At 38.3% G+C, this 27282-nt stretch overlaps 1 protein-coding gene across 5 annotated transcripts in view; it reads left to right on the forward strand.

The window, feature by feature from the left end:
* The window catches only part of KCNIP4 (potassium voltage-gated channel interacting protein 4), a 1210069-nt gene that overhangs the window by 1052772 nt on the left and 130015 nt on the right, over positions 1-27282 (forward strand). The window contains exon 2 of one of the 5 annotated variants that reach the window (XM_027103251.1): positions 21677-21778. The exons of the other annotated variants lie outside the window; for them this stretch is intronic. Coding sequence (XP_026959052.1) covers positions 21677-21778 — 102 coding nt within the window. The remainder of the gene's footprint in view (positions 1-21676; positions 21779-27282) is intronic. 5 annotated transcript variants of the gene reach the window in all.

Raw genomic sequence — 27282 nt, forward strand, 5'->3', positions numbered from 1 at the left:
ATGTCCCCTACTATGATTGTGTTACTGTTGATCTCCCCTTTTATGGCTGTTAGCATTTGCCTTATGTATTGAGGTGCTCCTGTGAGCACCTCAATTTACAATTTTTATATCTGCTTCTTGGATTGATCCTGTGATCGTTATGTAATGTTCTTCTTTGTCTCTTGTAATAGTCTTTATTTTAAGGTTTATTTTGTCTGATACGAGAATTGCTACTCCAGCTTTCTTTTGATTTCTATTTGCATGGAATATCTTTTTTCATCCCCTCACTTTCACTCTGTATGTGTCCCTAGGTGTGAAGTGGGTCTCTTGTAGAGAGCATATATATGGGTCTTGTTTTTGTATCCATTCCTCCAGTCTATGTCTTTTTGTTGGAGCATTTAATCCATTTACATTAAGGTAGTTATCAATACACATGTTCCTATTACCATTTTCTTAATTGTTTAGGGTTTGTTATTGTAGGTCTTTTCCTTCTCTTGTGCTTCCTGCCTAGAGTACTTCCTTTAACATTTGTTGTAGATCTGGTTTGGTGGTGCTGAAATCTCATAGCTTTTTCTTGTCTATAAAGGTTTTAATTTCTCCATCGAAACTGAATAAGATCATTGCTGGGTAGAGTAATCTTGGTTGTAATTTTTTGCCTTTCATCACTTTAAATATGTCCTGCTACTCCCTTCTGGCTCGCAGAGTTTCTGCTGAAAGGTCAGGTGTTAACCTTATGGGGATTCTCTTGTACATTATTTGTTACTTTTCCCTTGCTGCTTTTAATATTTTTTCTTTGTATTTAATTTTTGATAATTTGATTAATATTTGTCTTGTCATGTTTCTCCTTGATCTTATCCTGTATGGGACTCTCTGCGCTTCCCAGACTTGATGAACTATTTCCTTTCCCATATTAGCAAAGTTTTCAACTATAATCTCTTCAAACATTTTCTCTGTCCCTTTCTTTTCTCTTCTTCTTCGGGGACCCCTATAATTAGATTGTTGGTATGTTTGATGTTGTCCCAGAGGTCTCTGAGCCTGTCCTCAATTCATTTCAGTCTTTTATCTTTTTTCTGCTCTGAAGTAGCTATTTCCACTGTTTTATCTTCCAGGTCACTTATCCATTCTTCTGCCTCATTTATTCTGCTATTGATTCCTTGTAGAGAATTTTTAATTTCATTTACTGTGTTGTTCATTATTGTTTGCTCTTTAGTTCTTCTAAGTTCTTGCATTTTCTCCATTCTCTTTCCAAGGTTTTGTATCATCTTTACTATCATTACTCTGAATTCTTTTTCAGGTAGACTGCCTATTTCCTCCTCATTTGTTAGGCCTGGTGGGTTTTTACCTTGCTGCTTCATCTGCTGCGTATTTCTCTGTCTTCTCATTTTGCTTACCTTACTGTTTTGGGGTCTCCTTTTTGCAGGCTGCAGTTTCGTAGTTCCCGTTGTTTTTGGTGTCTGCCCCCAGTGGGTAAGGTTGGTTAAGTGGGTTGTATAGGCTTCCTGGTGGAGGGGACTGGTGCCTGTGTTCTGGTGGATGAGGCTGGATCTTGTCTTTCTAGTGGGCCAGACCACATCTGGTGGTGTGTTTTGGGTTGTCTGTGAACTTATTATGATTTCAGAGAGCCTCTCTACTAATGGGTGGGGTTGTGTTCCTGTCTTGCTAGTTGTTTGGCATGGGGTGTCCAGCACTGGAGCTTGCTGGTCTTTCAGTGGAATTGGGTCTTAGTGTTGAGATGGAGATCTCTGGGAGAGTTTTCGCCGTTTGATATTATGTGGAGCCTGGAGGTCACTGGTGGACCAATGTCCTGAACTCGGCTCTCCCACCTCAGAGGCTCAGGCCTGACACCCAGCCGGAGCACCAAGACCCTGTCAGCCACATGGCTACAGAGGTTCACGCTTTCTGTTCTCACAACCTCCAACCTTTGAGCTCTGTGGGCAGAAGCATTTTTGATGGAGTTCACAGCTCTTGAGGGCACTTTCCCTGTACAAAGCCCCAGTTCTTAAAAGCCTGGCTGGCATCTCCAAGGAGTCCTGCATTTTCCTTGACATTGGAAGGCAGCAGTTTCAGAAACAGGGCACATTTCAAAATGAAACAGAAAGTAACTTGGGGATCCAGACCAGACCCCCGACCTGCACTTGGCTTTGGCTCTCTGCAGCCTCTATGAGTCCTGGGGCTCAGCCCGGATGCCGCTTTTATGATCACTTTCTTGGCCTACTATCGTAAATTAAGAGTTAAAAGTAAATACAAAACTGGGCAACACAAAAGTAGCTTAAGGTTTTTTAAAGTGATGCAAATTGAGTTAAAGCTAGAAACTAGGCACAACTAAATAAAAATGAGAGCAATTTAAGTGACTAAAAGTCTGGCCTTAACAAGAAGAATAAATATAAGGTGGAAAAAATAAATATCGATGATTATAAGCTATAAAAACTGGAGAAGTAATAAAATAATGATTCAAAACTTTTAAAATAGAATGAAATATGTTGAAAAATTATGAGAAACCAGACAAAAGAAATAGAGCCATATAAAACAACAAAAGGTAAAATAAAATACAATATGAAATGATAAAATATAGGCAATCATCAGTAAAAAATAACCAAAAGGCAAACACAAAAGAAAAGTCTCAACGAGGTTAAAGAGAGAAATGAATTTTAATAAGTAGATGAAAAATAGAGGCAGATATTTCAAATTTAGCTCAGAAAGAAGCCACACGTGAAAAATCATGTGGGTGAAGCTAGGCATCAACTAATTTATAATAATTGGAAGATGACCCTCAGCTCCTTCGAAATATGGCAACGTGTTTACAGATTGATGTGGTTTTACTTCATATTTTAAAGAAAAATAATTATTTTCCATTTGAAAATTTAAAAAATTTTATCTTTGGAGAGTTGGTAAAGTCCGTGGCCTATGATTTTTTATTTATATCTTTAAGTCTGCATTGAAGAAAAAATTGTTTCTTTCCTTTGGCTAATCAAACTCGGGGTCCTATAACAGGAGGAATAGAGGTGGATTGAATGATCCTGGCAGATGAGGAAGAACAGCTTTAATCCCAGCCATGGCACTCATCTCCTCTGTTAATATTTGTCCAGTGGAAATCAGTGAGGAGGTGGAAGTGTCAAATTAAGTAATGGAGCAAAATAAAGATCAACAGAAAGATATAGGATTGTTCTTCAGTAGGAAAAGCAAGAAGAATGAAGATTTCCATTCATTTCATTTTGCATTGCTAAATTCATTGTATGCCTCTTACAGTTTGCAGTGTTTTTGGATCCTTGCTTTCAACCTGCCTTTTATGGACTTGCTAGCTCTGTAAAGACCAATGATTCTGCATTCAGGAATAGTGTAGTGGTATTAGTCTCATATACTTTTACCCTAGTGGTTTATGATACCTAATTTTAAATTGTGCACCACACGTATTGAAGCTAGAAAATTCTTCCCATATGAGAAACAATAGTACAACATTAATAACAAATCACTTCTTTATTTATTTTTTAAATTTTTATTGAAATATAGTTGATTTACAATGTTGTGTTAGTTTCAGATGTACAGCAAAGTGATTCACTTATACATATATATAAATATATATATATTCTTTTTTTACATTCTCTTCCATTACAGGTTATTGCAAGATATTGAGTATATTTCCCTGTGCTATGCAGTAGGTCCTTGATGGTTATATATTTTAATAAGTCACTGCTGAATAATCCCTGAGGGGAGAAGTCTAGAAAATGTGTCAAAGATTCCTTCTGGGATAGTTTATGGAAACTCACAATGACCTTGTGCCACTGGGTGGAATTCCAAAGGTCAGAGTTAATATGAAGTGATGAGTCTCTGTGATAGAGTTCAAAGGGTTAACTTGATGAAGAACCAAGAGAACCACTATAAAAGTTTTTTTTTGGTAATGTGGGCAGCTAGAGTGAATCTCTGTTGCGAATCGTGCTTAAAATAATGAGCATTGCTGTGTGCTCACCACGCGCCAGCTCTGAGTACTCATCTCCTTTGCCCTTCGCAACAACCTCATGAGGTTGGTATGCTTATTATCCTCATTTCCAGATGAGAAACTGAAGCTTCAAGAGTTAGGGAGTGTTCACAAAGCCACACAGGAAATGGCAAAACAGGATTCACAGTCTATAATCTTAACCTATACTGTACTGACGTCCTTGATGCCATCAGTATTTAAACCTGGTCATGTTTTGAGAAGATTCATAGATTGACAGCTTATTCTTAATGACAGTGCCCTTCCCTTACCTCTCATTTATATCAAGTTGAGATGAGATTTTCAAAGCAGGGGCATTCTAGATGACTAATGTGACATGATGTATGCTGTGCTTTTCACAATTGAATGTGCACACAAATCACCTGAAGATCTTATTAAAATGCAAATTATGATTCAGTAGCTCAGGGGTGGTTCCAAAGAGTCTGCATTTCTAACAAGCTCCCAGATGAGGCTGATGGTTTGAGTACCATTTTAAGTAGCAACAACAGAAAGGAAAAGAATAACCAGTGTGAGAGGCCTTGGAATAGAGTCTCAGCTAGAGAGCAACTGAGCTGTACGTTTCCTAAGCTTCTTAATTTTCTCATTTGCAAAATGTGGACTGTAATATCAAACATGCATATCTCAGGACTGGTTTTATGTTTGTTTTACTTTTGTTTGCTTTAAGCTTTTTTTAAAAAATTGAGGTATAGTTGATGTACAATATTATATGTTTCAGGTGTGCAACATAGTGATTCACACTTTTTAAAGGTTATACTCCATTTACACTTATTATAAAGTACTGTCTGTATTCCCTGTGCTGCAATACATCCTTGTAGTTTATTTTATGAGGACTGTTTTGATGATCATATTGGATAGTGCTTTGTAAAGTGCTCAAAAAAAAGGCATGTGTTACTATCATCATTAACATGAAGTTCAGACTTGTTCAGTTCAATGTCCCCAGAAGCCTAAATGAGCCTCAGATCTATCTTGGTTATAAAAATATTTATCAGACCAATTGTCCTGCTTGGCTCTATGTGCATATGATCCTAAGGTCAGGTTGAATTCAGTGGATTTACTCATCCAGAGAATAAGATAGGATCCATAATTTTCCTTACCCAGAAAGCCATTTGCACAAGCTTCCTATGAAATTTTAGCCTGAGAGCACAATATTGCTTTCTCTCTGTAAGGATATCTTATCTCAATTTCATAACTCTAATCTGTTCCTTTTTCTGATCTGAGTATATTTTAACAGCACCGTTATCTCAGACTATTGGAGTTTGTTGACAATGCTGGGTTCCCTACTACTACCACCTCCCCTTCCCCCCCCAGCTCCCAGTAACCAGCAGCCTAACATTGAAGGCCACCGAGTAAGGGCTGGCTCTGCAAGTTTTCAAGGCTCAATTTGCTGAATGCCCTTGTCTCCAACTGACAGATAGGTTTGCCAGGATCTGGCATTTCAGATTGTCCCAATGAAATGCTGATTGTTTTTGGAAACCTTGAAGAAGTCATGATTTATTCATTAACAAGGAGCCTTCCTTTCTCCTTTGGAATTCAACCAACGTTGATTCATTCATTTAACAAATATGCATTGAACAGCCAATACTAGGCATCGTGCATGATGCTGGGAGACAGAGATGAATGAAACATAAATAGTGTACATGCGGCCTTGGTATTCAGACAGACCAGGTTCTTAGACACATTCCATTAGTTTTTAGACTTCTGATCTTGGACAAGCTAAAATATTACTGAGTTCAGTTTGTTCCTTAATAAATGATTCTTATGAAGTTTATATGAGACAGTATTTATAATGTGCCTTTTATAATATTTAGTCATAGCAGATTTCTGAAATATGATGGTTTGGGGTTTCCTAAACAGCCCTCTATTTCATTTCATGGAGACCTGGAAGAGCCAGAGAATGTGATTGCTTCAGTACAGTCTAAGGAGTTCTGAATGATAGAGGAAGGCACAGAATTAGCCTTCTAATGGAGTGAAGTGATTTTCTTCTAAATCATTTCACTTTTATCTCTTAAAAGTTAACCCTCTCTCCAGTAAAACTCTAAGATCCCTGGAAAGAGAAGGCAGCAAGGAGCATTTAATGAGACTTAAGCATCGACAGACATTTGTGGATTTGAAAGGAGTGATGCTAGGATTTTCAGAATTAAAATTTCAGTCCACTGTATTTGGGGTGAGGCATGGTTAGTGTGAATTATAGAGGGATTATTTTATCCCTCTATAATTTAAAATCCCTTATGTTTTATTTATTTATCCCTCTATAATCTAAAATCCCTTATGTTTTATTTATTCCTCAAGGAATTTAAGGTCTTAATTGGATGTTTCCATAAGGCTGAAGAGGATGGCCAGAGTTTCTGTTACAAGCTTTAAGGGATATTGCCTTAAAGCAATATCCTACATAGCTCACCATTCATTCAATCTCCCAGCTTTGAAGTTATGAAATTCTTGACAAATGTAACACAAATCTGAGTATTGCATTACTTTCAAATTGGCACATAGTGTGAGACTTTATTACATATATGGTACTATTTTGAATTTACATTTAAAATGTGACCTCACTTTATGCAGCTCAGAGAATTCGCTTAGGCAATATTTTGATGTGGTCAAGTTAGTTACTTATGGAAGGTATCAGACAACATCTACCAAATTGGCGTGAAATTAATTTTCTTCAGCAGGACATAGCCCCTTAGCTGCTGTGATAAATTTTAACATCAGATTTTCCTGACTCAATTTCTAATAAATAAAAGTGTCTAGAGGCAGACAGAGCTGTCTGTCTTCAAGGACAGTATTTCACAATGTGTGTCAGCATAAAGCATTAGTTACTAAAGATCAAATTAGCAGGAAGAGCTACTCATATCTGTCTTAGGGACATTGATTTTTGTCCTTGATTTTCCTGCAGTGTTGATAGAGAATTTAGGATCGAAGTTAGGGATCTTTCCAACTATACTGTTTAATTGAATATAACTTATTCTGGACCCATATTGATATGTTGTGTGGGTGTCACTTGTACCTCAACATGTACGATATTGTGCCTAGCAAGTATCGATCATTTCAGTAGATTTACAGCCTGAGCAATAAAGGATGGGCTCTGGGTGGCCGCTTCTTAAAAAAAAAAAAAAAAAAGAAATCTGCATTTATGCTTTTTCCTAACCTCTGAGAATGTGCAAACACCTTTTTTGCATTAAGAGATGCAAACTGGAGTTTAAATCCTTAGCTACTTGTTGAGGGATATAGGAGAAGTGGCTTAAAATCTCTGAGATATTTAGGTTATTGAGTATGAAATAGGAATCATACCCAGCTTGCAAAGTTGTTGTAAGGGTGAGTGATGACATATGTAAGATGCCTAGTACCCTGCCTTGCATGTAGCAGGTGCAAAATAATTGGTAGTCGTACTGAGATAGCTGTCTTTTATAGAAAGATAAGTGAACATCAACCACTCGATACATTTTACATTTATTATTCAACATACATTTCATTGAGAAGCTACTATGTGCCAGACACTAAGGCTCTGGGTATAAAGCAATAAAAATACAGAAATTTCATGCCCTCAAGGAATTTGCTATCCAGTGAAGACAGGCAGGTAATAACTGCAAAATAAAGAACATGGCATTGCCACACAGTTAGAAATCCACTCAGTTGTAGTGTGAAGTGGATTAATTTACCTAGAATGAATATGCTTAGTAGCAATTTGCAAAACTTAACAGTACTATTAAGAAGATATCACAAGTATAGCACCATGTCTTTTATATATATTTATATTTATATATATATATATATATATATATATATATATTTTTTTTGTTTTACGCGGGCCTCTCACTGTTGTGGCCTCTCCCGTTGCGGAGCACAGGCTCCAGATGCGCAGGCTCAGCGGCCATGGCTCACGGGCCTAGCCACTCCCCGGCATGTGGGACCCTCCCGGACCAGGGCATGAACCCGTGTACCCTGCTTCGGCAGGCGGACTCTCAACCACTGCGCCACCAGGGAGGCCCAATAAATTTTGAGGGACTCCATATATAAAGTCGAGAATGAATATGTGACTATGGCATAATTCGATTTTTTCTGGCCTTCTTAAAAATCTGTTAATTGATGCCTGTATTAGTTTCCTAGAGCATCTGTAATAAATGACCGCAAAGTAGATAGCTTAAAACAACAAGAATTTACTCTCTCACAGTTTGGGAGATCAGAATTCTGAAATTAAGGTGCCAGAATAAGTGGTTTCTTCTGGAGACTCTATTTCGTGCCTGTTCCTTACTTTCTGGTGGTTGACAGCAATCACTGGCGTTCATTGGCTTATAGCTGCCTCCCTCGGCTTATAGCTGCCTCCCTCCAGTCTCTGCCTCCCTCCAGTCTCTGCCTCCATCTTTACATGGCCTTCTTCCCTGTGTGTGAGGGGTAGGGGTGGGGGGGAGGTGTCCTTTCTCTTATAAGGACACAAGTCATTCAATTTAGGGCCCACCCTAATTCAGTATGACCTCATTAACTAATTACATCTGAGAAACTCTCTTTCCAAATGAGGTCACATTGTGAGGTTCAGTGTGAACATGAATTTCTGAGAGAGCATTCTCAACCCAGGACAATGTCCATGTAGAAGCAACTAGTTTGCAATATCAGAACTGTACAACTGCAGTTCTTTGGAAAATCTGTCTGGTATGGGATCAGCCCAGAACAGAACAATGGTTCTCAAATTTGGCTTCACATTTGAGTTACCTGATTCAGTTAGCCTGGAGTGATTAGGCAGGGCTGATTTTTCAAAGCCACCCTCTTGATTCTTATAAGCAGTAAAGACCAGGTCGTTGGTATTCACAAAATTGTAAACATTAGCTTCATTCCATATTTTATTTGATTTTTATCCCAAGCACCTAGCACAGGGTCTGCCTTATAATATACTCAGTAAGTACTATTCATTAGATTAATGAACAAATAGTTTTATAGAATAAACACATTGTTGAAAGATCAAGATTGAATACAGTGACCCAAAAGGATAGGAAAGTAGTGTTTCACATTGGAAGTTATAATGGATTATATGTTATTTCTTCTACATTCATGAGATTTTGCAGAAACAATTCCCTCATTCATCTCCTAACTTCCTTGAGATTAGTAAGTGTCAAGTATTATTACCCCTATTTTTCAGATGAAGAAATTGGATCTCCTAGTGCAACCTTCTCTTCAACTGCCTTATTATTTTTTAATACCACCAGGAATTTGATGGATGTCCTGCAGAAAATGCAATTAGAGGCAGCATTTCTGGTGAAGGAACGCAGGTCACCAAGTTTTCAGTTCTATATTCAAGACAGGATGAGTTTTAAGAAGGCTAACTGAGGGGGCAGGGAAGGAAATAAAAATTGCTCTGCAAAGTGAAACAAATGTCCTGTAACTGAAGGTTACACAGTTAGACACACGCAGTAAGTGAAGTAGTCTAGTTATTTACAGGAGCCGTTACGAGTGCAGTAGGGAAGTCAGAATGTCAGACCCAGGAGATAGACAGATGGACATGTGCTTACATCCTGGTCCTGCCACTTATAAGCTACATGCATCTCCCTATGCTTAATGGCCTCACATGTGATTTGTCTATCATAATATTATCTGACACATGGAGTTCTTGTAAAGATTAAATGATACAATCCTTACATAATACTTGGCACATAGAAAGTTCTTGTTACTGTTGTTAGAGACCTCAGTCGTAGGCTTTATTTATCTCCACCTTTCCTTAGGGCAAGATCATGTTCAAGTGAGGTCTAAAGGACTTTTCTGTTTTAATTGTTTAATTCTTCATATTTACGTTCCTCATTGGCTTGTAAGTTTTATGAGAGCAGAAACTAGGTTTGTTTTTGACACTGCTTAGTAGGTGAACACTGAATATTTCTAGAATGAAACTTAGGTTAGATTACCTCACTAAAGACTTCGCTCAAAATCTTTCCCTTCTGCCTATTTCACGCTAAGTAAAAGCCAAAGTTCTTATAACACACTATGAGACTCTAGGATTTTATACTAAAAGGAGCTGAGTAAAGTGAAGAAAAGGAAGCAGTTTTTAATTTTTTTGAAAAAATCCTCTCAAGCATGTTGTTAAAGGGCAGTAGTCCGGTAACTGGCCAATCATAAAATGAACAGGGTAGCCTAGGCTATACTAAAATTAATGTGACTGGGGTAGTGGAGGGGCAGAAAGATTCATTATATAATAAAGACTCTGTTTGCCAAGAAAATAAACTTTATAATCTCAAATCTTATTATAACTCAATTTATAAATTGCATTTGTGGTTTCTTGTCATCAGAAGACTCAACTTCACTCAATTATAACTAACTTTCTAATTTAAAATACATGATTGACTAATCCCAAAGGAAAATTTGAAGTTATACAATGCTTAATCATTCAAACACTTAAAAATATATTTAAAAAAATTTTTTTAACATCTTTATTGGAGTATAATTGTTTTACAATGGTGTGTTAGCTTCTGCTGTATAACAAAGTGAATCAGCTATACATATACATATATCCCCATATCCCCTCCCTCTTGCGTCTCCCTCCCACCCTCCCTATCCCACCCCTCTAGGTGGTCACCAAGCAACGAGCTGATCTCCCTGTGCTATGCGGCTGCTTGCCACTAGCTATCTATTTTAAATGGGTTATTTGTGTTAGCTTGAAGAAAAGAAATAGCACAGTTGGATTTAGGTTTAATTCATATTTATGATACAATTATTATTAAAGGGGCAACACTCAAGATAGAGATTTGGAGGATGCTTTAATTGCTGTTATATCAAAAAAAGGTACTGCTATCATTTTTGAAATATTCCTTCTTGAGTTGGGTGCTGAGCATTAAACACATTTCAGGAGGAGAACATTATCAAGCCAGGATCTATGTATATGTAACCTCATTTCAACCTCCTAACACCCCAGGACATAGCAAAGGCTGACATTACTATCATTCCCGTGATACAGGTGAGATCAAAGAGGCGCATGAGTTTAAGTTACTTACCCAAAGTCTTACGAACAAAAAGTGGCAGAACTTATTCAAACCAGTTCTTTCTGACTCCAAAGCTGCAAGTCTTTCCGCTACAAATGTTGCCCAAATTACTTCCATTTCTTACGTTACATTTTTTTATGTTGGTACATTTTTTATGTTGCTTCATCACACAAGATGAGACCTAGCCCCTTGAATTTTTAAGTGCACCACAGAGCGCTATGTTGTACAGCAGATCCCCAGACCTACTTCAACTTGGGTTAAGTGGAAGTTCATACCAGTTGAACATCATCTCCCCATCCCCTTCCCCCAGCCCCTAGCAACCAACAATCTACTCTCTGCTTCTATGAGCTTGACTATTCTTGATGCCTCCTCTCAGTGGAACCATGTCCTGCGACTGGCTTATTTCACTTTGCCTAATGCCCTCAAGGTTCATCCATGTTGTCACACATGGCAAGATTCCCTCCTTTTTTTTAAGCTGAATAATATTCTATCGTACGCAAATATTTATATTTTAGCTCCCTGACTCATCTCTCCTACTAATTACAGCTATTTTTAAATACCAGTTTTTGAAACAAATTTGCACAATTTACATCAATGACAGTGGAATGACCTCAATGACTGCACATTGCTCTGTGGGAACGGACCTTACCAGTTGCTAATCCAGCATGACCAGATCATTTGTCATCTAAACCAGAACATTTCTGAACACAAAAAGGGGCTGCTAACGAATGGGATGTTAGGACAACGCATAAGCTGTCACTGTCCTGAGCAAACCAGGAGGTCTTGTCACCCTACTTATAGGGAACTCCAGATAACTTCCCAACTCCCACACGAAAGATCTCACCACATAAGCAGTTTTGGCAATCTATGCAGAGGAACAAAGGACAATTGGGCTTCAGTGATGAATCTTAAAGGATCCCAAAGAAAGTGGATGCCTTTACCATGTTGTTATTTTCTGCTAACATCCTCTGGCTAGTATTGCCAATAGAGCAGGGCAGAAACGTGAACAAACACAAGCACTCAGTACTGGTTTGGAAAGCGTTAGAGCTTTTGACAATCTAGGTGTTTACTGAAATTCGCCTAGCAATAACTTACAATGATTATCCTATACTCAGCTGACTAAAACTCTCTCTAAATGTTTCATGATGCACACACTCAACACAGAGGTAAAGAAGATCAAATGGGACCCTGTCCTGTTTGAGAGAGAGACTGAGTCAGAGGCAGAGAGACAGACAGAGATAGAGCAGAGATACAGAAAGGAGAAATACAAAGAGACACCTAGAAGAACAAAGACAGACATGGAGCCAGAGAAACACAGAGACAGAGATGGAGACAGAGATAAGGAAGCAAGAAACACTGAAGAAAGTGAGAGAGAAATCTAAAGGAGACAGAGGCAGGGAGAAACAGGAGAGAGACGAAGAGGTTGACAGAGCAGCACTCGTTTTATGAGAAACAGGTGTCTTCAAATGGCAGCTCTGAGTCAAATTTACTCTATTTACATTTAGATTCCATAGATTATTGCCAGCAAATTCAAGCACTTTCTGGCTCCCTCTTCTGGATTAATTGATAAAGAAGGTAACTTGTTTCTCAATCAGGCAAAACAAAGCAGGTGGGTTAGGAAGGTCAGTGTGATACCTCCAAATTCATAGTTACAAAATTAAATGTAGATATTTTCCCCTGATTTTCAGTCACTAACCCTGCTGCTACCCTTCATACATGATGTCTTTCACTGCAAAGTAAAGGAGCCGTTACAGTGGAGGATTCCTGGATTGAATGTCAATATTATGACACAGTATGAGTGTGTTTCGTGTTTGGTAATTGCAATCATTGTTGCTTTTGTTATGGTTATCCATTTACAATGCTTGGTGTCAGTTGATTTATCTCTTGTAAAAATAAAATACAGTCTGTGTGTGTGAAAAAAAAAAAAGTGAATGATTACAATTGCGGGCTGACTGCAGCATCCGATAACAATTGGTGCAGGTTGACAGCAATTTTCAGCAAGAATCATCACCAGAGTACAAACTGTCTGGGGCCCTGCTTCTTCAGAAATAAATTTGAAAAGGCAAAATGAACTCTGTGTGTGTGTATGTGTGTGTGGGGTGTGTGTGTGTGTGTGTGTGTGTGTGTGTGTGTTTATGAGCCCCAAACCCATTTAAAAAATAGACTTGTGAGTGGTAAGTTCCCATTTGCGACCAGTGAAGCATGTGCTTCCTAGCCCAGCACCAAGTCACTGCTCATGAATCAGCTTGTCACCGATTCAAAGGAGGTACAGGCAGGATCGCCGTGCCACTGCAATGCCCGGTGATTTTGTCATAGTTATTGATTCATGGAAGACACCATGTCTGTGGAAACGTTATTAGCCATTTTCCTCCACCAGACATCCACAGGCTTAGGATCCAGAAAGAAAAACATCGTCCATAATTCAAAAGCACAAGATGGAAGCTTGAACAGGGCTGTGAATTCTGGGGCAGGAGCCTTTATTCCTATGCAAAGCCACAGGAAATACTCGTTTTTGCTGTCAGCTATCCTAGAAAAAGGAGGAAGATACAAGCGTAATTCTCATTATGGTGAAATTACCATTTCTATTACCATGATAGTTACTTATTAAATTCATAATTCATGGACCATCACTCATCCCTGAAGCCTGACTTTTACACGTAATGGCATTTCTTTGTGTAACAGGAAAAGCAGTCTGTGAAGAATGACCACTTGCATATACACCTTTGAGATGTGGAAGGGTCAGAAATACAGAGCAACCAGAGTGATGATGGGCTGATTGGTTCTCCGTAAAAGTCAGGCTTTGTAAGATGAAACCTTTCCCATTGGTAAAAATGAATGCACTTTCATTCAGTTATATCATGATTTAAAGTGGCCTACTTACTTGCACACTTACTTTTTATTCTTTGATTTGTATTCCTTTCTTTCATGATTTCTGAAGCACTAGGACGCTAGTAGACTGGAGTAACTTCTAGTTGCAGGGATAAGGGAGTTGACTTAATTTTGATTTGTAAGGCAATAAATTTGTTATAGATTATTGGATTCAGCAGTTTATATAGCCAATTAATTTACGGCATTCATCTGTCCATTATAGGTGTCAATAAATACTAATTGAATAAATTAATAAATGAGTAAGATTAATCACTCAATAAATATATATATATATTAGTGCCTAATATATGTAATACACTGTGGTAGTTGCTAATAATCAGAATAGGGTAAGAAACTTTCGCAGCTCATTAGGTATTTTTGCTAAAATATCACTCCAATGAAACCTCCCTGGCCACCACATTTAAAATTACAAGTCTTGGGCTTCCCTGGTGGCGCAGTGGTTGAGAGTCCGCCTGCCGATGAAGGGGACACGGGTTCGTGCCCCGGTCCGGGAAGATCCCACGTGCCGCGGAGCGGCTGGGCCCGTGAGCCATGGCTGCTGAGCCTGCGCGTCTGGAGCCTGTGCTCCGCAACGGGAGAGGCCGCGGCAGTGAGAGGCCCACGTACCGCAAAAAAAAAAAAAATTACAAGTCTTCCTCATCCCACCTCCCAACCTGTTCCCCAGTAGGCCTCAGCCCTGCTTTCAATCTGACAAACTTTATATTTTGCTATTTATTTTTGTTTATTACTTCTTCTTCCCTGACTCTAATGTAAGATCGATTAAAGCCAGAATTTTTGTCTGGTTTATTCACTGAAGTATTCCCATCACCTGGGATAGTACAAAGCACAGTGAAGGCATTAATAAATGTTTTTTGAAAAAGTGAAATAAGGAACGAATAGAATTCATCCCTCAGAGAATGCAGGTTTAATAAAAGAAACTAATAAATCAGTCATGTAATACAATAGGTGTTACCATCAGTGTAGATGGTTAGACCTCAGAGAACAGGGACGTTTTCTTATATGACCACTGTGTATACACAATTCTACAACAAACACTATTTACAATATATGCATTATAATAAGTGCTTTTTAAATAAAAGAATAAATAAATATTTATGTGATGCAATTAATCTATCAAAGAGTATTTGGTTTCTATGGGGGTAAATTGCCCTCCAGACTAAGGCATTTTGCTGCTGGAGGTACCTTCACCATCAATCTTCTTTCAGTGTTATTGGCTGGGGAATGCAGTCCATAACATCCTCAGTAGAATGCCTTCACACACAGCTGTCCAGTTGGAGTGTGGGAAGGACATTGCTTCACATGCTGCGAGGATGTATACCCCCATGCAGATTCCAAATGCATCTGCCAATTACAGACATGCAGCCAATCTGCACATTTTGAGACCGTGTCATAAGACATAGAGTCTGATTTCATGCTTTCATTAGATATTGATTGAACGCTCTTTGTATTTTAGGAACTGTGGAAAATAATGGGGATACAGTAGTGAATAAAAAAGATTGGGTTTCTGATTTCATGGTATGGTTGAGTGTAAGTCTATTGTCTTATATATTGTCCTTGCTTCTCTGTTCTTCTGTGCCTGACTTCTTTGGGGTGAACCAAATATTTTTGATATTACATTTTAATTCCTCAGTTGGAATTTTGACTGCCCTTCCTTTTATTATTTTCATTTGTTTTCCTAGCATCTAGCAATTGTAATCTGTCTTCTTCTCTTATTCAGACTACTTACAGTTAATATTGTCCCACTTTGTGTAAAATGTACAACAGTAATATTTCATTTACTTTCCCCCATACTTTATGCTATTATTGTCAGAAATGTAGTATCTACAAATGAAATAAACCCCACAATATTTTTTGGTTGTTTTAAACAAAGGAAATAAGAGGAAAATGAGATAATATTTTATATTTATTCACGTATTTTCAATTTCCAGTGCTCTTTATTTCTACCTGTACATCTAACTTTTCATATCATGTAATTTCCTTTCAGCCTGAAGAAATTCCTTTATAATTGCTGATAATAGAGGTCTAGTAGCTATGATTTCTCTCAGATTTAGTTTATCTGAAAATATCTTTATTTCATCTTTATTCTCAAAAAACTATTTTCACTGAATATAGAATTCTGGGTTGAAAGTCTTTTTATTCCCCCCAGAACTTATTCCATTGTTTTCTGTCATCTATTGTTTCTGATGGAAAACCATTCTTATATTATTTAACCTCTATAACACATCTTTTTAGTCTGTTTTTTTTTGAGAGTTTTCTAATTGTTTTCTAATTGTTTTCAATAACTTGACAATGACATGTCTATGTGATTCATCTTGTATTTATCTTGATTGAGGTTCAAGTTTCTTGGATATGTACATTGATGTTTATAAACAAATTTGGAATGTTTTGGCCATTTATTTTTCTAATTTTTCTCTTCTATCTCATTTGGTTCTCTAATTACATTCATGTTAGACTATTTGATATTGTCTCACAAATCACTAAGGATCTGTTTATTTTTTAATCTCTTTTCCTCTCTGTTACTCAGATTGGATGATTTGTCTCTTTCTATCTCCATTCAAGCTCTTAACTCTTTTCTCAGTCGTCCCCAATCTGCTGTTAAGCCCATCTCAAAAAGCTCTTCCATTGTAGATATCTTACTTTTCACATACAAAATTTCCATTTGGTTCCTTTTGTAATTTTATTTTCACTGCTAAAATGTTTACTTATTATGACTAATTTTTTCTTTAAAGTCCAACATCTGTGTCATCCTAGGGTCTGTTTCTATTGACTGCTTTTTAAAAAATCTTGAGTATGGGTCACATTTTTGTACTCCTTCACATGTCTACTAATGCTTGGTAGCATGATGGACATTGTTATAGTACACTGTAAAGAGTTTAGATTGTGTTATCTTCTTTTAAAGTGTGTTGAGTATTCCTCTGGAAGGCTTTCCACAGTTGCTCGCACTTTTGGTGTTGCCAAGTTCAGTTCTGTTATATGTTAGGATAGGTCAATTTTGATTTTATACTTAGTTATAGGGTGTGGCTCTTACTCTGGGAAATGATACTTTCTCCAAAAGCATAGTCTTTCTGAGCTCTCCAGTGCATGCCAGAGGTGCTCAATGCACTGTGCAATTTCTTTCTTTCCTTCTTTCTCTCTTTTTTTTTCCCCTCTTTTTTATTTTAATTTTTTTGTGGGGAGCCTGGGCCAGAACTCCCACATCTTACAGCACTGTACGATTTCTGATATCTCCATTCAGTTCTCAGTCCTAGAGTAGCTTCTGCTTGCTGAGTATTATGAAGTCTGTCCCTGAGCGTGCATCACCCAGCCCTTGGTCAGTGACTGTATTAGTCAGTGTTTTCCGGAGAAACAGAACCAAGAGGATGTATACAGATAAACAGAAAGACACTTATTTTGAAAGATTGGCTCATTCAATTACAAAGGCTGAGAAGTCCCACAGTCTACCATCTGCAAGCTAGAGGCCCGGGAAAGCTGATGGTATAATTCCAGTCCAAACTCAAAGGCCTGAGAACCAGGGGAGCCAATGTCTGAAGGCAGGAGAAAATAGACGTCTGAACTCAGGCAGAGAACAAATCCGCCTTCCTCTACTTTTTTGTTCTGTTCAAGCCCTCAACATATTGGATGATGCCCACCAGCACTGATGAATGGGATCTTTTTTATTCAGTCTACCAATTAAATTGCTAACCTATTCTAGACACATCCTCACAGACATACCCAGAGATAATGTTTTGCCAGCTATCTGGACAACCTTTAGCCCAGTTATGTTGACACATACAATTAACTATCACAATGGCCCACATTCATTTAATTTTCACACAGCTTCTCCCCTCTGACACACATAACAGTTCTCTCTTCCTCAGCACCTTGCCCTGCAAACTCCAGCCTCTGCCACCTCAGCACAGTGAGCATGCACTCCACCTCTCTGAACTCTTGAAAGAAAATGCACCCAGGCAGAGGGAGCTGGGCATTGTGGAGCTCACCTTTTGGGTTTTTCTCTCCAGTACCACTGTTCTACATTGCTTGTTGTTCAGTGCTTAAAAACAGTTGCCTCATATACAGGCATACCTCATTTTATTGCACTTCACAGATATTGCTTTTTTTTTTTTTTTTTACAAATTGAAGGTTTGTGGCAACACTGGGTTGTCAGATGATGGTACTGGGAAACAAAAAATGTATGTGACTCATTTTATTGTGGCATCCGCTTTATTGCAGTGGCCTGAAACAGAATCTGCAATGTCTCTGAGGTACGCATGTAACTTGCCAGTTATATGGTTGCTTATGGTGAGATAATACTTCCAATAATATTTATTTATTCTCTAAAGGCTGGAGGTAGAAATCTTCAATCTTATATTGCAGTAGGGAAGACATGTCAAATACATAATTGTATCATCAATTGTTTTAATTATATTTGTGATAAGGCTATAAAGGAGAAACACAGGAAACTATAGGAGCATAGAGTAAAGCTGTTCATAACCTAGTTTGGTCTGCCATGTAAAGTTTTCCTCAGAAAGTGATTATTGAACTGAAATCTCAAGTATGACAGAGCAGAAGTTAACTAGGCCACAATGAAGTAAAACAAAATTTCAGAGAGAGATAATAGCATGTGGAAAGGACCTGAGGGGTACACTGAAGGACTGAAAAAGATTAATATCTAACATTCACTGAGTGTATATTAGGAACAGTCACTGTGCTAAATGCTTTATATATTATCTCATTAGATTCTAACAACATTATGAGGTAGATACTATTACTAATCCATTTTCTTGATGAGGAAACTGAGATTCAGAGAGATTAAATACTTATCCCAAATCATATAGCACTGGGATCTACCTAGGCTGTTTTATTACCATGCTGGAACACTCAGACACTATAAGGGGAAAAGAGCAGAATGGTCTGATAGCAGAGAAGGAAAGATGGGGAGGGAGAGGAAGGGAGAGCTAAAGTTCTCTTTAGCTTTTTAGCTAAAGTTCTCATTGAGAAGAAAACACAATAAAAACTACCGTATACAATTTACATTTAAATATATTCCTAAGAGAAGGAAATGTGAGGTCATTAGTGAAAAACCAGCTTGAAGTTAAGGTGAAGAGGCATGAGAAAATGGTCAACTGTTACAGTATTACAAAGATCATCAAGAAGCATATCCATGAATGTGGTTTGTATTGCAATCTGCTGAAAAAGAGACAAATATCCTGGCCTGGCCTTCATGGAGATTATATTTTATTGATTCTGATAATAGATTATTGTTGAAAAGGGCCTCCTATAAATTATAACCATGCAAAGGCAGCAAGATAATTTTTTTTTCTTTATGTATGTGTTTCTCATTCCTACTCACTTCTCTCTTAGGGGAAGAGAAAATCACAAAAAACAAAAGTGTCAAATCTCAGCTATTCATTTTCAAAAGAAAAAAAATATATATATATATATATTCCTAAAAGGGATTTAAAAAATATGTTTTGACAACCAAGATCTTCAGTATAAAGGCTTCGTTTGTTTTATAAAGAAAAGACAGACACCCTGAGAAGTTTAATAATCTGCCCAAGGTCACTACTAAAATCTAAGACTTTTAACTACTGACTGAAAACAGCAACCTGTAAAATTTGTAGCCCCAAGTACAGTTCAGAAGATGCTCCAGGGAAGATCATCATTAATTACCAAATTGGAGATGGGGACACGGAATGTAACGTTAATACTTAAGTACCTGGGAAGCAGAAAGGCCCGAGGGTCCAGGAAGCTGTCACAGAGAGAGTGAGCTTGGCAGATTTCAGAATTTAAGGGAAAAGGAGGAAATCAAGCAACCAGCAAATATTTCTTGAGCGTCTGCCACATGCCAGTTTCAGGCACGTTTGTAGAGTTGGACTAGACAACAAGAAATCAAATCTGAAGCAAAGAAGCTGGGTAGGAGGTAACACTAGTCTCTCTCCTACTGCAGATGGCTGGTAGAACCTTCTCTCTCTAACTCCTTGTCAGGATAGGGTCTCAATCAGCAAGAGGGGACGATACCCAGAGCAATGGGGTGTGATACAGGGGCAATAGAGAAGATAGAGCAGAGGAGGGAGGTGGGTCCTTCTTCTCTCGGGAAGGCTGCAAACACGACAGGGAAAGTTTATCAAGGCAAGTGTGTTTGAACGGAGTTTTGAAGGCTGCACGAGCAGGTAGAAGTTGATAAGTGGTGAAGGACCCACCAGACTGCGCATACAGTGGTACAGAGGTTTGAAAGAACATGAATGGAAGAAGCAGATTGTCCCGCTTGAGAAACTAAAGCAAAATCATCATGCTCCAGACACATTTACAAAGGAGAGGACACTTAGATGGACGTGTCTCCTTAGAAATGTACAAAGAAGCCAACTAGACTCTGTTTTACGTAAATCAGACTTATTTCACAAGTTTAAAAGCTCCCTTAGATACTAATCTAGGAAATGAAATCAGGTCTTCTTTTGGTATTGAAAGTGAATCTATTCACTCATTTGTCAGACATTTATTGATCTCTTCTTATGTGCCAGACTCTCAACCAGCACTTGGCATATCAAGTAAGCAAGATATTTCACACCATATGTGTCAAGGGGAGAGGAGGGACCTGTTGTGTGAGTTTCAACAAAGGCGAGAAGGGTGGCGTGGCCGGTGGCTGATGGTCTAAGACAGGGAGGGTGGTGGACAATGCTGTAAGAGTGAGACAGGGCCAGATCATGCAGGGATTGGGGTCCGTGCTAGAAAGTGTGGATTTTTTTCATGAAGGTTTTAGGGGGCTTTCAAGTATGTAAATGATCTGATGTGATTTTCGTAGCTACTAGTTTGCCGTCAGCCCAACACAAGAGATCTATCAGGTTTTTTAGCCAGTGGACACCAATGGTAGGATGAACAGCTCCAAAGGGAAGTAGATCAATAGCCTTGCAGTCAGGACTCTTTATAATTCCAAGATGGGAATTATAAAGTAGAAAAGCAACAAGAGATACATTTGCCATGTTCATATTATAAAGATGGTCTAACCTTGATTTAAATTGGTCCTTTTGCTGTTGCTTTATACTTAGGGAAGCAATATATACAGCAACATGCAAATTCAGCCTTCTGGTCACTCAGAGTGGGCAAGTTGAGGCTGAGCTGAACAAGTGTGACTCCTGACACCAATAGTTTTTCAAGCGCTTGCTAGCTTGCCCACTGGGTCACTACTGATTTTTCTTGAGTCGTCTCCAGCTATCTGAAGTCACAGATATTGCTCTGTCTACTCCTGGGTTAACGTTCTGTGAACACACCTTGTTTCTTTTGGAATCACTCTGTTTGAATGAGCCCCATCCATTAATGTCCACATGTGAATATGTGAAGGATGTCCCATCTCTGGGCACGTCAGCTTATGCTAATGAAGCTGTGTAAGAAGGACATCTATTTTCTCACTTTCAGGGAAGGCAAAAGTACTAACAGATGATTGCGATGTGAATGATTTATGCAGAGCACCCACTCCTCTGGAATCAAAGATGGGGAGCAATGCATGCACAAAATTGTCACATGGGCCCTTAATACTGGTTTCAATATTGAAATTTCAATCCAGTTAACTCTTTTAGTGATATTTGTTGTATTCCCAATTTAAGACCAAAAGAAGCCAGCAAATTTTATTTTTGCCACTCAGAAGATATATTTGCATGATTCTTTTTTCATGGGGTAATCGTGATCTAATGCAACATAAAGGAAACCTAAAAAGTGAGAAAAACAAAGGGAAAACAAGCATTTAATTTTTTCCTTCTGGGATCCCAACCCTCTGCCTGAGTGGATGGCTGCTCCCAGATCCTGCCTGCCCGGCGTCTGCTGACACACCCTGCAGCATGCCTGAGTTTCTCTCTGCAGACAGCATTAACAGAACCCATCCCGTATCTTCTAGGTTTCCTCTACACTCAGAACAGCACCAAGCGCAGCATTAAAGAGCGGCTCATGAAGCTCTTGCCCTGCTCAGCTGCCAAAACGTCGTCTCCTGCTGTTCAAAGCAAGTTTGTTTGTTTGTTTTTCTCCCCCAAACTTCGCTTGTTTTGTTTGTTTAGGTCTGCATGCGTTGCAGTTCTCTGCTTCTAAAAAGAATCCATATATTATATTCCGCAAAAGTAACTCTATTAATGTACCCGTGTTTACCTAAATACCCAGGGGAACCTCTGTGCAGTTGTGAGGCACTTCCCATTTGGCAGACTGACAGCACAGTGCTAGTGACAGGAATCTGGGCTTCAAAACATTTGGAAATTTTTGGGGTTTTTTTTGTTTGTTTGTTTTGTTTTGTTTTTTATTTTAGAGGGTAGGTATTATCATTTTAATTTTACAAATCAAAAATTTAATACCAGAGAGATTAAGCAAATAGCCCAAGATCACCTAATTTGTTCGATATGTAGCTAATATTTGATTCCTGGCAGCTGTGTTCTATTGTCTGCACATTTATCCACCATGTGATTTTTTTTTTTTTTTAACATCTTTATTGGAGTATGATCTGAGGTATAGGGACGCGGCTCAGATAACTCTAGGGATTCCCATTGCCTAAATTGTTAGCAGAGCAGCTGTGCACTTTAAACTGCAATGCCTCGTAAATTTCCTGATTCACATACACGTATTTGTTGTGTAATTTAGGTATTGCCAAACATCAGAAATGTTACTAGGTTTGAAAAACTACTATAAAGTGGAAAACATTTACCAAATATGACTTTTCTTCTCTGCCCACTCTTTCCCTGTATCATCAGGGGTCTCTAGGAAAACAAAACCAATACATATATACATGCAGGTCTTTCTTAGCTTACGTCCTGATAAACCCATCGTAAGTTGAAAATATTTTAAGTCTGAAATGCATTTAATACACCTGACCTACTGAACATTGTAGCTTAGACTAGCTTACCTCAGGTGTGCTCAGAACACTTCCATTAGCCTACGGTTGGGCAAAATCATCTAACACAAAGCTTATTTTATAGTAAAGTGTTGAATATCTCTTGTAATTTATTAAGTACAGTACTGAAAGTGAAAAGCAGAATGGTTGTGTGGGTGCACAATAGACGTAAGCGTATCGGTTGTTTACCCTCGTGAGCAATGGCTAACGGGGAGCTATGGGTTGCTGCCGCTGCCCAGCATCATGAGAGAGGATCTACCAGGTTGCATATCACCAGCCCAGGGAAAAGACCAAAATTCGAAGTACAGCTTCTACTGAATGCGTTTCACTTTTGCACCATTTGTAAAGTTGAAAAATCGTAAGTCAAACCATCCAAAGTCCGGGACCATCTGTATACATATACATACACCTACACATGTGCATACACATACACAGGCAAACATATATATATATAAAGGGATTTATTTTAAGGAATTGGCTCACATGACTGTGGGAGCTGCCATGTCCAAAATTCATAGGCCTAATAGGCTGGAAACTCAGGCAAAATTTGATACTGCAGTCCTGAGTGAGAATTCTCTTTTCAAGAAAACCCACTTTTTGCTTAAAGCCTTTCAACTGATTGGATGAAGCCCACGCACATTATCCAGGGTAATCTCTTAAAGTCATCTGATTACAGATGGTAACCAGGTCTACAGAATACCTTCAGAGCAACAGTTAGATTAGTATTTGATTAAAGAACTGGGTACTATAGCCTAGCCAAATTGATACATCAGACTAATCATCACCTCTTCATCCTCTTTTTCTCCAGTTTTGTGGCATTCTTAAGCAGTAGAATATAGAGGATATGTAAAGGGACACCCTCTATTTTGTAAAGATATCTTATGCAATTTATAGTGAACATTTACAAGCATCCTATTTTTACATTCTTTCATGCACAATTTTTTTCTAGCATCAAACGTGTTAAAATCAGATAGAAAAGGTAGTGTTCTTTGCCAGTGAGGTAACAAACATTAACAAGCTAGGTGAGCTATTCCAGGTGTAGGGCTACAACCCATATCTTCACCTACTCTCTTTCTTTTCTGCTACATCATTTTGTAGGAACTGATGAACTCAGTGAGTGATTAAAATATGTGAACGCTCTAAAATTCCACTAGTCTCGACAACACAGATAGAGAAAATATGGAATGTACCTCAGTTAACCCAGTATGTCCTGTCAAAAGTCCCAGAGTAGCATAGTAATTTATTTCAGTGGCACTGACCAAAGTTAATATATCATAATAATATTTTATTAATTCACTTATTCATTCAACGTATATTTATTATATGTCAGTTCCTGTTCCTGTGCTGGGAGATAGGGAAGTAAGTACAACAGCCTTTAAAAAGCTTTGCCCTATTAGAACCTTCTGTGGGGAAAGAGGGCAGGACAAAATTATTTTTATCGGTAATAATCCTATGGACAAGAAAATACATAGTTAAGCTACATTGCTTTGATTTTTTTCCTTCATTGCACATACACACACACTATCTCACAAACAAAACATAACAGGCCATCAGCCTGGAAGGCCACAATTCAGAAAGATGCCAGAACCTTAATTCTACACGGTATTGAAGCTGTAGACATTTTTATTGCTACTGTTCGTCAGTGAATGTTGCTTATTAGAGCCATCGCTTTTCCCCTTTCAAGTTGAAATAAAAATTGCCAATTTATCAGATATTTACCAAAACCAGAGTCATCTGTACAAAGTAGACAAGTAACATGTAACTTTCAGATGGATCTCTCTGCTCACTTAGGGAAGAACAGAATCGTTGTGCCTTGCTAGCATTCTTCCTGAATCAGTACTGTGGAAAGCCACACCTCTAAATAAGTGTTCACAGAGGATGGCAATGCAATTTTCAACTAAGTGTGAGGAAAAAGTCAGGACATTTCTTGAAAGGAAAAGAAAATAACAGAAGATACTAAAAAATTAGGAGACTGACCTAAAAGCTAATATTTTTATAAAAATGGGATTTCACAAAACTGGCTGCTCTTGAACCCACACTAGATGTGGCCTAAGATTTGTGGACCCCCCCAAAGGTCCACAGATATAAAACTCCCTCCGCCACTAGCCACCACTTTCCCTCTTATCCACCTATCGCAAGAAAACCCCAGCACGGTCGAAGTAGATTACTTGAAAAGGAGACCACATTAATTCCATTGCTATATTAGAAACGTTTTTTTTTTTTTTTAAATTAGATCCCTAACCATGTTCCAGGCCCTAAGCAGTTGGGCACAGGACTGAAAAGCTGATGTGAAAACATGAAGCAGGAGGCAGGTGGTTGGAGACAGGACCCTAGGCCCCCAGGAGAAAAAGCATGGGGACCAAACATCTCCATGTGGGACCACAGAGAGCCCTCCAGTGAGGTTTGGCTTGACTGGGTGAGTTCCAGGCTTGAATCACCTGCACAGGGGCTGCAGAAATATTCTCCACGAGATCCTATGCAGCGTCAAAGCTAGAGAGCTGAAATTTAGTTTAATAAGAGGCCAATACTCATTCTAAATTCCATTTTCTTTTTTCAGGAAGGCAGAAATGACAGGGTTTTTCATTCCTCTTGGCAGGAATGTGAGATTTATCAATATTATACAAATAACAAAAGAAAAAAAAAATCTTTTCTGTAGAGAAAAAGCAAACTTCTGCTGAGTTATAGAGCACTTGGATTCCCTAAACCAGAGAACCCAAAAGTTTGAAGGGAGCCTTCCCTCACGTCTGGTTCCCCGAAAGACTTCCTCTCTCATTACTAGGGAGCAGGCCTGCTTCTTTAAGAAAATAACCATTTGGTGATTGCCAGCTTTACAGAGCAATCTTCCTCATGCTGAGCCCAAAGCAGCCTTCCTTTAACTTCCAACGATAGTGGTCCTTGTCCTGCCCTTGGGAGAATCGTCCGGTCTGCTTCTTTTTCCCAGGGCCAGGGTTCTGCCTCCTTCTCCTCTGGAGTTGAGAGGGTGAATCATTTTTTTAATAAAAGTCACTCATGGCATGATTTCATTCTTTTTAATGGCTGAGTAATATTCCGTTGTATATATGTACCACATCTTCTTTATCCATTCATCTGTCGATGGACATTTAGGTTGCTTCCATATCTTATATACAAAATAGAAACAGACTCACAAACTTAGAGAATGAACTTTTGGTTACCGGGGGGAAGGGTGGAGGGAGGGTTATATTGGGAGTTTGGGACTGACATGTACACATGGCTGTATTTAAAATAGATAACCAACAAGCACCTACTGTATAGCCCAGGGAATTCTGCTCAATATTCTGTAATAACCTAAATGGGAAAAGAACCTGAAAAAGAATAGATACATGTATATGTATGACTGAATCACTTTGCTGTATGCCTGAAACTAACACAACAGTGTTAATCAACTATACTCCAATATAAAATAAAAAGTAAAAAAATATATATTTTTTAATAAAGTCACTCATGTTCATGGCAGTAATTTGGAAAGTACAACACACAGCACATAACACACTCACACCACACAACACACAATCCTACTATGCTCCTGTACTTTGAAGTAACTACAGATAATAAGTAACATCTTTTTTTCATCCGTGTGTGCATTAATGATCCCATCCATACCAAATATTTATCCTTTTCTTACATTGCATACCTTCATAAGTATTAACCTTGTTATTAAAATGTAAATATTTTAATGGCAAACATAATATTCCATTGTATAGTTACAATATGTTGTATTTGACCGCATTCCCTGGCTTTTGAATATTTAGATTTTTTCCCTTTTTCTCTTTTTCCCCCATAATATAAATAGCACTGAGATAAATATCTCTGTGTATATAATTATGTATGTCTTTTAGATTATTTTCTCCCAGATTTGAAATTATTGGATGAAAGAATTAAGTGAATGCAGCTTCCCCATGTATATTAGAAAATTGTTTTTTGAGTTGGTATTTCAAATATTTAAACACATCACACATTATTACTTCTTGAGTGTTTTTAATATCCTCAATATTTGGAATCTGTATGTATGTTTTAGCCATTTATTAAATGCAGACTTGAAATATTAGCTCTGCTTCTTGTGCCTCAAATGAAAGCATTAAAAGAAGTAGCATATGACAAAGATTTTCTGCATGAAAAACAATAGACATTATTACATTTTTCTGAAAATCAAATGTATTGCTCACTTTTAACAAAAGGTAAAAATCATAAACCCTGATCTTCTTATGTTAGAGCCCACATCTTGACTTTGATGTTTGAGGACACTGTCAGACAAATACAAAAGTCCAACTGCCTTGGAAAGATATTGGGGAACAACAAACAAGGCTTTAGGAAGGAGGTGACAGGTGCACGCAATGGCCTGCCGTGGGGCAGCCTGGCTAGTCGTTGATCAGAAGTGATAGATGTGATCTAGTGAGAGTTCATTTAGAACTTAGAATGTCTTCTCCCTGACTCAAATAACTCCCAACCAAGAGTGAGAAATGAATAAGAGCTGAGGCTGGTGACACCTGGACCACGAGTTAAGGATTAGCTGTTTAAGATTTTTGCCCCTGTCCCCTGAGCTGGCCAGTTGCCCACTGCTCTTTAAACACCAAGCCAGGACGCAGACAAGACCATCCACCAGATGTGAT

Source organism: Aethalodelphis obliquidens, unplaced genomic scaffold (assembly GCF_003676395.1).
Source record: "Aethalodelphis obliquidens isolate GAN/ISIS:26980383/991018 unplaced genomic scaffold, ASM367639v1 scaffold6, whole genome shotgun sequence".
Taxonomy (NCBI): domain Eukaryota; kingdom Metazoa; phylum Chordata; class Mammalia; order Artiodactyla; family Delphinidae; genus Aethalodelphis; species Aethalodelphis obliquidens.